The sequence below is a fragment of the Vicugna pacos genome, chromosome 19 (assembly GCF_048564905.1).
Source record: "Vicugna pacos chromosome 19, VicPac4, whole genome shotgun sequence".
Lineage (NCBI taxonomy): Eukaryota > Metazoa > Chordata > Mammalia > Artiodactyla > Camelidae > Vicugna > Vicugna pacos.
Genome location: NC_133005.1, coordinates 17,014,872 through 17,029,190, shown reverse-complemented (window position 1 = coordinate 17,029,190; position 14,319 = coordinate 17,014,872). Strand labels below are relative to the sequence as shown.

Genomic DNA, 14,319 nt, shown 5'->3' with positions numbered 1-14,319 from the left:
TGTATTGGGTGGTGATAAACAAAAGACTGAAATCCTGTGTAGGTGAAAGAGGATGGAATCTGGAAGAAGACTGAACCTAGAGCAGAAGTGGGGGGATTGAACTTTGATGGGAGAAACCATGTTTCATTAGGAGGAACGAAGAAGAAAGGTTCCCATCTGATGAGTTTCCTTTAGTCAGTGAAGCACAGTAATTGGCCGGGAGTAAAAGGGTTTGAGAAGAAGCAATGAGATAGTCTTTTCGAAGAGTGAGGATCCTTTTAGGGAAGGATTACAAGGTTGAAAATCATGTTGACCATCCACTTGAAACGTGTAATCTTGAATTTAAGCCAAAGCCAGACAATCCAGTTTTGTGAGTTTCTTCATCAAGCTCAGTGATAAAATATGGACAGGATGGACTTAATTTTTTGACCAAGAAAACAGAAAATGAGATGTAGGAGTTGAGGATATTTATGAGGAAGTGACTGATATTGGATCATGTAAATAAGCTGGACAAGGATGGAAGGAAAAAGAAGGGAAGTCTGGTGGTTAGTGAGAGATCAGCAGGGCTATTGAATAGGAAGTTGCAAAGAAGTTAAATTAATATAGGAGAGTGAGGATTGTAGAGCTACAGGCTAAAAGGATCAAATTAAATGGTCCAAGAGTGGGATGTTGGGATTCTGAATTCTTGGGTGGAATCTGAATTTCCAGGTGGTAATTCAGAATTAGTGTCCAAGGGTACTAAGTAATTGAGAGAGGAAGAACGAAAAAAAAATCATTGCAGTTAGGGAGGCCAAGGAACTGAAAGTTCTACCTCAAAATAAGCTAGAAAGCCATTCTTACTTATCATGTATATTTCATGGGTCATCTCAGATCCTTATTTGGCAGTGGATAGGATGCACATAAATACATAATAATGTTGGGAGCTGATTCATTGTGGGTCTACCCTGTCAATACCATTTTAGGTCATGCTTGTGAACACTGTGCACCAGGATTCTACATTACCATTAGGATGTTCCTTGGGAAGTATTCTAAAATGTGTTGATTCTCATGGTTTAATTAATTGATTATTCTCATTTCTCAATCAGTAATGACATAAGACTCTATATGGCCTTTGGGGTCAAGTTCAATTCCTTTGGTGTGGCATGCAACACCCTTCCGATCTAGCCTTATTTATGTGTCTAGACTCATCCCCTACCATCCCCTTAAGATGTTCTAACCACACCAGCTCCTCAGAAGTCCCCGCCATTGGGTCAGGCTTACACGTCTTTACAAGGGCCACTCCCTCTGCCTGCCACGTACTTCACCTGGATAACTTGGACGCATTCTCTTTGACCCATCTGAAGTGTCAACTCCTGGGTCAAGCCTTTTCTAAAAAGTTGATCCAACCCAAAGTGCATTTTTGTGGATCAAAAACATCACGTATTGGCAAATGTATGTTGTTCGTAATTTGCTACCACAAATATCAACCTGAACCACACATTAGTGAGAGCGGCTACCACCTGCTGAACTCTAACTCTGTGAGTCACATTTGTAGTACAAACGCAAAGGTACTTACACTTACCATCTCATTTCAATCTCGAAAACTAAGTGTAACCTCTTCCTTATATTAGATAAGGATTCTGAGTCTTAGAAAGGGTCTTTGTAAGAGAAAGTACACTATCAGGAAGTGGCAGAACTGGGTTTTGACTCCAAAAGCAAAGGTCATACCACACCCCTTCCTTCGTCTTAGTCATTGCTGGGACTGCAGTGCTGAGCACAAACCTGGTACGGAGTTGAAATATGTATGATAATGCTTCATCTGTCAGAAAACCACCCAAACAAATTCGAAGGCTGGCTTTGTTGAGGGCCCCTGGGACTCTAAATTCTGACACTTTAAGGTGGTCTAGTATCTTGATGTTGGGTTTCCTTTGATGAATGTTGCTGCTTCCCTGGAATTTACAGAGATACGTTTTGATGGGTGAAACCGAGAGTCTGGACTACACTTGAAATCTTAATCCTGTATTTACCCTTTGTTTGTTTGAAGTCACTGCCCTGCTCCTGTTTACCAGACCGGTTCCCTATTGTGGTGTTATTATCTAGGAGGACAAGCTCTTCAGATCATGAGAAGAACGTGTGGGTTTGTTGACACGTGGATGCCAGGTTTCGGTGTAATGCAAACAGAGGGCAGAGGGCATCTGACTTCATTTCCTGAACACCTTTTTTTTTCCTTCATTGACATAGAACTTTCCTGGTGCTCTTGAGAACAATAGTGCTTTCTTGCTAAAGACCAGGAATCCTTAGGCAAATACCACTTAGCTAACAGGCCCTTGCATTTGGCTAATGTTCCTTCTTGATTCAAATTTTGATTCTGTGGTTTTCAGTAGCGTTTCTGATGTCAAAGTCCACAGCAGTGATTGCAGACTTTAGTGTGTACTAGACTCACCTGGAGGTGGACGGCTTATTGGAACACAGATTTCTGGTCCTCACCCTACAGACTCTGATTCAGTCTGTCTGGCCTGAGCCCTAGATTTTACAATTCAGTCAAGCTCCCGGGTGATGGTGATGCTGCTGTCCCAGGACTATATTTTGAGTAGCTCAAAATCTTGCTTAAGTCCTGGTTTACCAGATACCAAATGAGGTTGGCTATAAAAGCAAGAAGTTCAGGTATTTTCTGAGTAACTCTGAATGCTGAATTGTATAGATTAAAAAAAATTAATGACTTAAAAATAATTGTCTGCTAATTTATGACATTATGTCAGGGACAGGCAACATTCTTTTTGTGTTGGGGGAGACCAATTGGCTAGAACTTGAAAGTCCTTCTTCCTTCCAGGAACACTTTTTCCAAGATCTTAGAGAAAATTTCTCCTCTGTGACCTTCAGGACATTAGTGTGTTTTGTTCTAAAAACTACCCTAAAGGAAGATGCCATAGAAAATTGATCAGTCTTTCAGTGCAAAAATGAACGCAAGGAAGTTTCAAAATGAAAACATTCCATAATATAATAAGAAATATGGTCATTAGATTCAGGATGTATTTTCCCTTGTTTAGAGGCTAAAAGATATTTACATTTTTATTAGATTCAAGATGGTGTGAGACATGCTGATCAACACATTTCTTTTTAACAGGAATCTTATGTGTTTGAACCCAATTGCCTCTTCAAAGTGGATGAATTTGGCTTCTTTCTGACCTGGAGAAGTGAAGGCAAGGTATGGCACAGAAACAGCAAGCTACTCCTTCCTGCTGTCAGGGTTAAGGCATTTCATTTCTCGATGAGTGACCAAGCGCCTCTTGAGGACACAGGCCCTATGCTTATTCATTCATTCAAGATTTTTAAAAATATGCCTCTATGTGCCAGGGGTTAGGGATCCAGCGATGGTTAAGGACACGATCCTCACCCTGGGATCAAAGTTAGGCATCAAAAAAAAAAAAAAGAAGTTACAAGTCATTTAGAGTTGTGAAGGAGAAGTTCGGGTTGTTACAAGAGCTTTAATAAAGGCAAGTCTGATTTAAATCTTGGGAGTTAAGAAGGTTTCCCGGAAGAGAGATGTTCAAGCTAAAACTGCAAATGTGCATTAAGGGTATTTTCATATGGTTATATACCCCAGGGTGTAACTCAACACGTGGCACAGTGTACCCATTTAATGAACTTTTGGACTGAATTTACAAAAAGTAGAATCAAGTTTTATAATTGTTAGCATATTCACACTTAATGTTTCATGTGCACATGTCTATTTAATCATGTACGTATGTTATTAATGATATTGTATGTATAAAAGTAACAACATTTTATAAGTATTCAGAGTTGCACTTATATATGTATTTGAACTGGAATGTTTGGGGTCTTGACTATTTCTGATAGTTGGAAATTACTACTACTACTACTACTACTACTACTAATATTATTATTATTATTATTATTATTATTATTATTATTTTAATCCTGCTTCTGCCTTGCTCTAATCAGCACTGCGTTCATCATCACAGACACCTGCTGATTACTTTATCTGCGCCATAGGTCTGGCGGAATTTAGGCTCACGGCTGTGCTACGTTCTCTCTTTGCAGGAAGGGCAAGTGCTAGAATGTTCCCTCATCAACAGTGTCCGGCTGGGAGCCACCCCAAAGGTACCCGTGATTGGTGTTTGCTGTTCTTCTAAACGCAGAATGCTATTTAACCTGGTGCCGCCTCCAAATCATCAGCTGGGAATGAAGAGCAGGCACAGTTTAGAAGTCATCTCTCATGGTTGGGTGACTGGGATTGTATTGTGTTTAATGATATTAGAAATCGTTATTAACCTTTGAAAATGACAAGCTGTGTGCGATGCCAGGATCGAAATAAACAGTTCCCTTAATTCCGAAATTAATTTGAGAAGCACGCCCCTCCCACTGCCACTCCATGCGGCTTCTTTTTCAGCAGTGAGTCCCTTCTGGTCTGTGGTTGACGTGGAAATTTACATGGCGTGGGTGGTGTCTACACCTGTGTGTGCAGACACTGGCTCACCTTGAAGGCTCAGTTTGCCTCTGAGAGAAAAAAGAATGACAAAGCACATAAGTAAGCCCTCTTCACGGTGACTGATTTGTTTGAATAGGAAGCTGTTTGCATAGTGGTGCTAGGAATTTAAAAGATGTTTTTTTCCTAGAATAGTCTAGCACAGTATTTATTCCCTTTTCCATAATAACCCTGCAGGTTTTTAGATGTTTGAAACAAAATCATGTTTCTCATTTGGTTTCTGATTTTTTTGTGGGATTTTTTTTTGTTGTTTTTTGTTTTTGTTATTTGGGTTTTTTTTGGGTTTCGTTTTTGTTTTTGTTTTTGTTTTTTTTTTGTTTTGTTTTGTTTTGCATTTGGCTACCCTCTTTTATGTTAGCTAAAATTTCTGTATAACTTGGTTGGCATTTTCCCCTGAGTTCTTTTGGAGGGCAAAGCCACTGTCTTGTTTGCTAATTAGGGTAAACTTACGCAGTCTTCATTCCAAATGAGGATGCTTTGGTTTCTTGAGATGGACATACTCATTCTTTGTGTCCAGGTATTTGAAAGACAATCTCATTTTTAAGTAACTTGTGGTTGCTGGTTGTGGCAGTGCCCTGTGTATATGTGTGACCCTTCAGTGGCCATCCTCTGTGAGAGACCTCTTCAGCCTTTGTGGACACAAGCAGGTCCCAGCCAGAGCCTTTCCATCCTGTTGCTACAGCCCAGGTCCTCCAATAACTACCACCAAAAGTTGAAAGAAAGACCTTCCTTCCTAGACTTCTAAACCAATAATATTATAATACCTTTCTTGCTAATTGAGTTCTAGTACTGTCTAGTGTTAACAGATTTTACCTGTACAGGTTTTAGAATAATGCTAGATACCTGGGCAATTTTAGATAGAAAGAAAACATTTGCCCTGATACATATTTTTACATCAAATGTAGTTTCTGTTTACCATGCTTCTTCCATGCTCTGGGATCTGATATTTTTTCCTATTTGTATAATTCTGTACAGGATCCCAAAATTCTGGCTGCTCTTGAAGCTGTTGGAAAATCAGAAAATGATCTGGAAGGGCGGATAGTCTGTGTCTGCAGTGGTATTGACCTAGTGAACATCAGTTTCACGTACATGGTGGCTGAAAGTCCAGAAGTAACTAAGGTAACCTGAGTGAAGCAGCCTCCCTCCCTTTCAATCTGTACATATACGGTGTGCATAATTTTCTGTGTATAAAAAATTTTAATGTATATTTTAAATTGTATACCTATTTCATTTAAAATTTTTTAAAGAAATGTTTCCATTGCCTTTCTGGAATGTTGGTCCTGAAAATTCAGCACATGCAGCACCCTTCTAGCATGTCACTCATGTATGCCAACAGCCCAGCCACTACTATGCTGTGTTGGAGCTGCCTCTCAAACTTGAATGTGCACAGGAATCACCAGGGGTTTCATAAAAATTCAGATTCTGGGTCAGTAGGTCTGAGGTGAGGATAAATTCTCCTTTTCTAACAAGCTCCCAATTGATGCTGATGCCGCTGGTCTGAGAGCCACACTTTTTTGAGTAGCCAGGGGCTATATCAGCACTGCCCAGTAGAAATATAATGCAAGCCACAGGTGTAATTTAAATTTTTCTACTAGCCACAGTTATAAAGTCAAAAGGAATAGGTAAAATTAATTTCAATAAAGTAATACTTTAATTCATCATATCATTTTTGTAAGATATTTTTGTAACTGAAGTATAGTCAGTTTACAATGTTGTGTCAATTTCTGGTGTACAGCATAATGTTTCAGTCATACCTATACACACATATATTTGTTTTTATATTCTTTTTCACTTTAGGTTACTACAGGATATTGAGTATAGTTCCCTGGGCTATACAGTAGAAACTTGATGTTTATTTTATCCCAATATATCATTTTTTAACCCAATATGCCACTTGAACATGAAATCAATAAAAAAGTCAATTAACATATTTTACATTCTTCTGTTCATGCAAAGCCTTCAAAATCTGATGTGTTTTCAATTCAGACATGCTACATAATTCAGACATGCTACATTTCAGTAGCTACACATGGCTCCTGTCTACCCTGTTGGACAGTGCAGGTCTAGATGATGAAGATATCCAACTCAACCCCCACCTCCCGCAATGAGCTATTACTAAAGCACGGGGTTATGGTTCATCTTAATACCATAAGCAGCATACCATTGCCCTAGCAAGTAAATCTCAAGGATATTTCAGCCAAAGTAGAAAACCTCAAATTTGAATCACTTTTCTGCAAATCATTTGCCTTCAGGGCAGCTTTACATGTGAACAGAGTACCCATTATCTTTGCATAATATGTATGAAGAGGCTTTTGCGATTTGCTCTTCCACTGCAGAGACCTGGGTTTGGGAGATTGGGGGTTGGAGGGAGGTGGCATTTTTCTTCTCCCTTGATCCTGCAGGTTGAAGCTCAGTACAAGGTTGAATGAGAAAGGTCATCGTTAGAAATACTGAATTTTAGAATCTGAAAGGAACATACAGGTAAGATTATTTGAAAAACTGAGATTAGAAGATTTATCACTAGACCCAGAGCTTTACGGTGCAGTACTGAGTTCTGCAGATTCTGAGACCATCAAGGCTCTTTTGCCGTCGCTCACAAGGTGTGGTCCACAATGCAGCTGCACAGGCTTTACCTGGGAGCTCCTTACACATTAGCATCTCAGGCCCCCCACACCTACTGATCCAGAACCTTCATTTCTAACAAGGCCCCCAATGACTTGTATGTATGGTGAAGTTTGAGAAGCTCTCTGCTGTGGTTTTGGTGCCAGGAGTGGGTGGTCCATGTCACATGAGAGCCTTGCTTCTGTCCTTGTGGTTGTCTGGTTGGTTTTATGGTTCCAGATCACCTCATTTGGGGAGAACAGATTTTGCCGTGCCTTAAAGTTCTTTCATTATGGTGCTCAGAGCAGCACCTAGTCTGAATGGTTTCTTGAACCCTGCTGATCCAACAAGCATTGTTCCTGGTCCTTGGAGTTCACACATACATTATTTGCTACAGAGGTCTTTCTAGTTTCTGTTTGCTATAGCAACGTTCAGTCCCAGAAGTCCATGCTGACCACCTACAAAGAAACAGATTTGTTAATTGGATAAGGCTCTTTAGCTGCCTGAAATTTTGCAAAAAAAGTAGTTTCATAGACCTGTGTATCCTGGCTTTTGTCAACTCATTGTATTACAAGATACAGTATGACTCGTGTGAGTTTAAGATCAGGGCTTGGGGCGGGTGATCTGGGCTTGATCCCTTGCTCTTCTGCTTCCCAGCTGTGTGACGAAGGCAGACAGCTTGCCTCTCTGAGCCTCATCTTGTTCATCTGTGAACTAAGAACAGTGCCAACATGTCTGCTCTCAGGACTGCTGTGTGGATTACACGGGTCATTACTTGGAAAGCGCCGAGCGTGTTTTGATGCGTGTTTGCTATTCTGATCACAGTTTTAGAGCTGGAGAGGGAACTTGGGAAGGGCTTCCCACCACCTCATTTTTCAGATGTGGAAAAGGAAACCAAGGAGTTAAAAGAACTCGCCGATGTCTACACAGCAAGCTAGGCCAGAGTCCAGCCTAAAACTCAGGCCTGATTTCCAGGGTGATACTATCCACCCCACCTCACCCCTGGGCAAGGGCAGTCCCGGGAAGATGGCTCAGATCAGTAAATCTATAGTGTTTTTGTTTTCCACGGTTTGATTGCTCTGAGTCTTGGTTCATTTTGTTTAAGAGTTGTGGTCCACAACCTCTACTCATGAGTATGTGCTTTATGTGTGTATATTCCAGGCGGAAGTCTGTACTTAAAGATAAGATTCGGGTTTTTTTTTTTTTTTCATAGTAGCCATTTCACTGAATTTAAGATTGGCTCACCAAACAAGTAATGACTATGAAATAATTCTATACTGGATCTTTCAATTCAAACTTAATACTATTTAAGTCTGCTCTTATTGAAGAACCTAAATGTTTCAGCTTCTGGGAACTATTAGCTAAAATTGTATATTTCATTAATGGTGTAATATATCAGTGTTAATCCCAACTGGACAGCCTGTAATTATTAGAGTATGTCCTTTCGGTTAAAAGATACTAGGAAAAGAGGATATTGAATACATTTTTCACTATGTGTACAAGGATGTGGATAATCCTGCCCACTTCCTGAGTTTGAAACTTAAAATAACTATATTAATCCAGATGATAACACCTACCGTCTCCAGCCTTGACAATATTCTGCTCATCAGCACTACTTTATGGCTAGGTACGTGTTCCTCTGTATGTGTTACTGTCCCTAACAGAACACACAAGCCATCGAAGTGAGAGGATTTATACGGAATACGCAGAGATGTAATTACCGCAGATCAAAACGATGGCAGAATTCACAAATTAAATCAGGTCAAGTGAGAAGTATCAAGCTGTCCCCCGGTGTGCCTGAGCTGGGGTTGGTGGCTCAGTCTGTGGGACCACTTTGCCGTGAGTGCAGCTTAGGAGCCCCGGATCATGGGACCATGGAATATGCTGTCTGCTCTCCTAGCCAGTTTATCAGAAAAGTCAGTTAAAGCAAGTCATCATTTAAAAAAATAACACTTACAGACCTTAAACACTAACTTGAAAAGCCTCTCAGTGTGGTCCAGTTGCTGGCCAGTCGTTTAGTGTCAGGGCCGGTCTCTGCTCCACGTATGGGTCTGTTGGTTGGGGTGGATGTGTTTTCTGCCTGCACGTCACCCATAGTGCATTGTCTGAAATTTCCAGTTTGGTTTCTTTGAAGTAGAACTGAGACTTTAAAGGCACTCATGGAGCAATTGGAGTATGGAATCCTACAGCTGTGTGACTTCATTCCCTAATCCTTTAGTTGTCTTGTTCACCCAGAGCTTAAGAAAACAATTTTTAGCAACTTGCCTTTAAAGAGATCTTTCCAAATAGTCACCTAAAGGCATGATAACCCTCCTCCTCTCCACAAGCGCATCCCATTGGTTCATGTAATTTTTATTACAACACAAACAGGTTTGGAAACAAATGTAAGTGACTCCTGGCAAGCACGCGAGGCAAGAGAAAAAAGGTACCATGTGTTGGAAAATAGCTTATTAACTGTGAGAGTTTGGCATTTCTCTGGGTGGGCAGAGTGTTTTGCTTGTTCTGTGTGCCTCCACCACGTCTTGGTCTGACCAGTGAGATACAAGTTTTAAGAGGATTTCTAGTACGGAACTTGCGTAGGAGAATTTATTTGAGATTCTGGAGTCAGTTCTTAATTCTTGGGCTTTTATGACACGGACAGTCTGAACATTCTGAAAAATTCACGTAACCAAACATTTAATCCAGGCAAATGGGCCAACCTTCAATTCACATACTCTTCACGGAGGACCAACTTCCACATGTGGAACCTTTCCTGACTTTGAGAAAGCCATTTGATTTCCTTTATTTATCCACTTCCATGAGGAGGTCTCGGGCATTTTTTCCTTCTTATTTCAAGTGGTTGTTTTAAGAGTCAGAACAATTTTCCATGGAATCTGAGTTTCTTAGAGATGAGCTTTCAAATAAATGCAAAATATTTTCCAGCACATGACTGTGAAAATGGTTGTGGTTTTTCAAAAATCAAAAGACATCTCTTGTTGCTCTGCTTGTGTTTTCTTAAGCTGCCCTCTTTGCTTAAAGAGTAAAGCTTGCCTGGCCACTCTACCTCTTTACAAGATTTGAGCTCAAGTCTATAGACTTCTCTTTCTCCCCTACAAAATAAATGTCTCATGGTACCATAAACATGAGTCCACATCAGACCTCTCACCCACATCCTTCTGGGTTCTGAGACCATGCATATCCTCCGCACACGATCAGTCCACGACCAAACACTCTGGATCTAGATTCTAGCTGCTTCTACCACCAACATCACAACAGCATCCTCCAGGCCAATATCATTCCTCTGCCTACTGGTGCCTTGGCCTTGGCCTTGGCCTTCCCCCTTTTAATCTGTTCTCAAAATAGCAGCTGTAGGAATGGTTTTAGAGTGTAATTCAAATCGCATCGCTCTGCTGCTCAAGGCTTACAGAGCCCTGCAGGAATCCATCCTTGTTTCCCTTCCCCTGGCAGCCTTTGTCTTTCTTGCCTCCTTTGTATTTCCTTCCAGCCTCAGGGACTTTGCACATGCTGTCCCTGTTGCCTGGAACATACTCCTTCCCCAATTACAGGCAGAGCTTCCTCCCTCACATTTCTCAAGTCTCTGCTGGAATACCACCTCAGCGTCCTGTCTCACCTCCACTCAGTGCGTCCTGACTCCTTATCCTGCTTTATTTCTCTTCACAGTACTTGTCAGTCTTTATAACCCTATATTCATGTATCGTTTTCCTCCCGCCCATGAGGGCAGCATCATGGTCACCGCCGCATCCCCAAAGCCATGTAGTATTCGTGCTCAGTAGATACCTGTTCTGTCTAGGTTTTCATGTTGACTGAGTCCCTAAATTCTAACCCAGGTGATAAATATGTATAACCTTTCATGCTCCTCAGGCTTTTTGCCATTTAGCTCTAAGAAAAGCCAGGAGAATGATCTTTGGAGGAGAAGACTGAGAAAATGTGATTCAGTGAGAGTCAGAAAAGGTCTGGGACTCCACGGGGTTATTTTTAGAGGCACTCTTCAGGATGCAACGCGACTGTTGCTAGGAATCCCATGACAGGCCTAGAGGTTTTAACCCTGGTGTCTTGGCTCCTTTCCAGTTTAGATCATTATTTTCTGCTTACCTAAATCCTTCCTGCTGTTCCAGTGAGCAAATTCAGCTCTCATTTCCTCTCCTTCAAAACCTTCTGTTAAAAGGAATTGCTAACAAATTGCTGGCACTTTCTCCTTGAACACAGTGTGCCTTTGGGTAATAGGTGAGGGAGTCTTGGAAGGTCATGTCACTTAAAACACCTATGAATAAAAGCAATAGAAAGAGGGGAGGGTGTAGCTCAAGGGGTAGAGTGCATGCTTAGCATGTACAGGGCCCTGGGTTCAATCCCCAGTACCTCCGCTGAAAAAAACAAATAAATAAATCTGATTATTTATCCCCTGCATAAATAAATAAATTTTAAAAAGCAATAGAAGCAGCCACATAAAGGAAATATTTCCCTTTTATTCCCCCTAAACTGTATATAATAGAGCTTTTTTCCTGAATCTTCTCATCTCTTTGGCCACCGTTTTACCCTAAGCTCTATGAATTACACCAAATATTTTAACAACCTTCTTTAGTTAGAAAAGCAGCTCGGTTTCTCTTGTGTATTTTTTCTCTCTTAGGAGACAGCCAGCTCGGAAGGATTTTGTCTCTGGCGAGTTGAAGGGGGCTCAGATGTCTTTCATTAAGTTACAGCTGGCGCTACACAGCAAACTGAAAACACAGTCACTGTACATAAGGCTGAAAGGCAACCCTCATTTAACGTCTCCACAAATAAGTCTGTTATTTTATACCAAGTTGAATCTTACTTTGATTACAAAAAATAAGCTGTTATTATGAAGTTCCGAATGCAAAAATTTGGATTTGAGTTTAGACAATTTCCAGGCTGCTCATTATACTTTATGCAGGTTGTAAATATTTGGCAAACTCCGTAAATTCTGCTTCGTAACCAAGTCATCAAATGAGCGCATGGATAAATACGATAGAAATTAAGTTACAAAAATGTCATGTGTCTCCCTTGTACACAAAAAAGATAAGGTCAGGTAGTTTATTACGGGTAATAAAATCTTATTTTAGTAAGTGGGGTTGAATGTCAGAATCACTTTGCTGGACTTGAATTATGCTGAGTGGAAGGGCTTAACCAGAAAGGTTCTTGGAGAGGGGATTTATCCTTTGTTTTGTTGGGGGAAAAAAAATCAAGTTCACTGTTTAGCCCGTCCCTCCTACTGGCTCTGCTCACACCCTGCAGGGCCCCCCTTCCCCTCAAGCTAGTTCCTCTGCTCATAGTCAAGCACACACCTACTCAAAGAGATCAGACCAGAAGTCGCATGGGAAAACTTCTTAAAAATGCAAATTCTTGGGCCCTCCCCCAGCCTAATGAATCTGAAATTCTCAGGATGGAGCCCAGTAATCTGTTTTTGTTAATTGAAGTATAGTTGATGTATAACATTGTCTTAGTTCCAGGGGTACAGCGTAGGGATTCAGTGCTTTTATAATAATATTTGAACTAGCCTCCCAGCTGATTTTTTTTTTAGTTGATGTATAGTCAGTTTACAATGTTGTGTCAATTTCTGGTGTACAGCATAATATTTTAGTCATACATACACATACATATATTCCTTGTCATACCCTTTTTCATTATCAGTTACTGCAAGATATTGAATGTAGTTTCCCATGCTGTACAGTAGAAACTTGTTTATCTGTTTTCGGTAGTAGTTAGTATCTGCACCAGGTGATTCTGATGCTGGGTGAAGTTTAAGTTTGGTTGATTCTGCATACAAATGAACATAGTCCAAAAATCATAACGATCTTAAACCACAACAAGTTTTCATCAGATTGATTGACTACAGCTTGCAGGTAAATCTGTAGGTGATTCCAGCAGCCTACTACCCTTTGGTTAGAATTCACTAAGAACACATAAAGCTTGATTAAAATGAATTAGTTTCTATGACCCTAGAAGTAGGTTTGTTTCAAAGTACCCTGTTTAAAAAAAAAAAAAAACTACTTTGAAATGCAGTTTTAGTTGTATTGCCTATGCCAGTGGTTCTCAAAGTCTGGTCCGCAGATCAGCAGCTCCAGCCGTACTTGAGAACTTAATCAGAGATGCAGGTTCTGAGGCCCAGCCTCAGGCCTAGTGAATTGGTAACCCCATCTTGTAAATATCCCTCCGGGTGAGGGCTCAAGTTTGAGAACGACTGCCCTGCAGAAAAGCTCATAGGAGGCTTTATATCCTGCTTCTCCTGCAGAAGCCTTGACGAACTTAACACTAACTCTCTGGTCTGCCGGCCAGGCTCCCCTGCTGAGCGCTAAAGGAGCTAAGTTGTAACGCTGACCTTCCTATCCATCGTCCAAGACCCCATCTACTAATCGATTTGGTTTTTTTTTTTACCACATTGTCTCACAGTATTTTGAGGCTCCAGTCTGTGTGTGTATGTGTGTGTATATGTGTGTTTCATGTTTCCAGGGGTGAAAGTTGGCATGTTCTTGTTTTGTTTTTTTCTTTAAACTATCCTGAATTCACTGGAAATGGATCGGCGAGAGGCAGTAAAAAGCGTTCTCAAGGACAGAGCTGTGAGTCAGAGCTAATGTATGGGTGCGTATCTGTAAGCTTTGAATACCCCATCCCACCTAGGTGTTTCCCTCTTGCCAAACAAAGATAATGGGGTTTATTTGTTTAATTGCTGGGTTGAATGGGGAGCTCATCAAACCCTCAGCCTTGGGGGCGCTGTGTTCATCGGTGAATCTGTGGAGTGGGTGACAGTTGTCTCCTGAGCCTCCCGCCACCACCTTTCCTCTCTCTTGTTCTCTCTTCCTTCCTCCTTCAGTTCTCATCCTGCTCTTGCCAGACCACTTGTCCAGAATCCAGAACTTTAGTGTCTGACCCATGGTGGTGCCCTCTGCACCCTGAAATTATTTCTTTATCTCTGTATTACCAAAAGCTATAGTTCCTTTAGACCAAAGTTGGGGGCACAGATGCCTACGGGAGCCAGGGAGATGATGGGAGTCATGACAAATACGCATAGAGATGGTGTGGACTGGAGCGAAGTGGAGTGTGTATACACCGTCGGGGCACTGACCTCCTGCCAGTTTTCCAACCATCAGAACATGGCCCTAAGGTTGCTCAACAGTTGGTGGTGGTGGTGTTTTTTCCATGAGATACTGGACAGCTGGATGTTTTACATGAAATCTGATGTTAAAATGTTGACAGATGTATTTATTTTTGCACACACTGTGTCTGCCAAAACACAAACG

General features: G+C 41.1%; 1 protein-coding gene across 1 annotated transcript in view; it reads left to right on the top strand.

Moving 5' to 3' along the window:
- The window catches only part of PLCB4 (phospholipase C beta 4), a 388,618-nt gene that overhangs the window by 256,252 nt on the left and 118,047 nt on the right, over window positions 1-14,319 (top strand). The window contains exons 3-5 of the mRNA XM_072943829.1: window positions 3,083-3,163; window positions 4,021-4,080; window positions 5,441-5,584. Of these exons, the coding sequence (XP_072799930.1) occupies window positions 3,083-3,163; window positions 4,021-4,080; window positions 5,441-5,584 (285 nt within the window). The remainder of the gene's footprint in view (window positions 1-3,082; window positions 3,164-4,020; window positions 4,081-5,440; window positions 5,585-14,319) is intronic.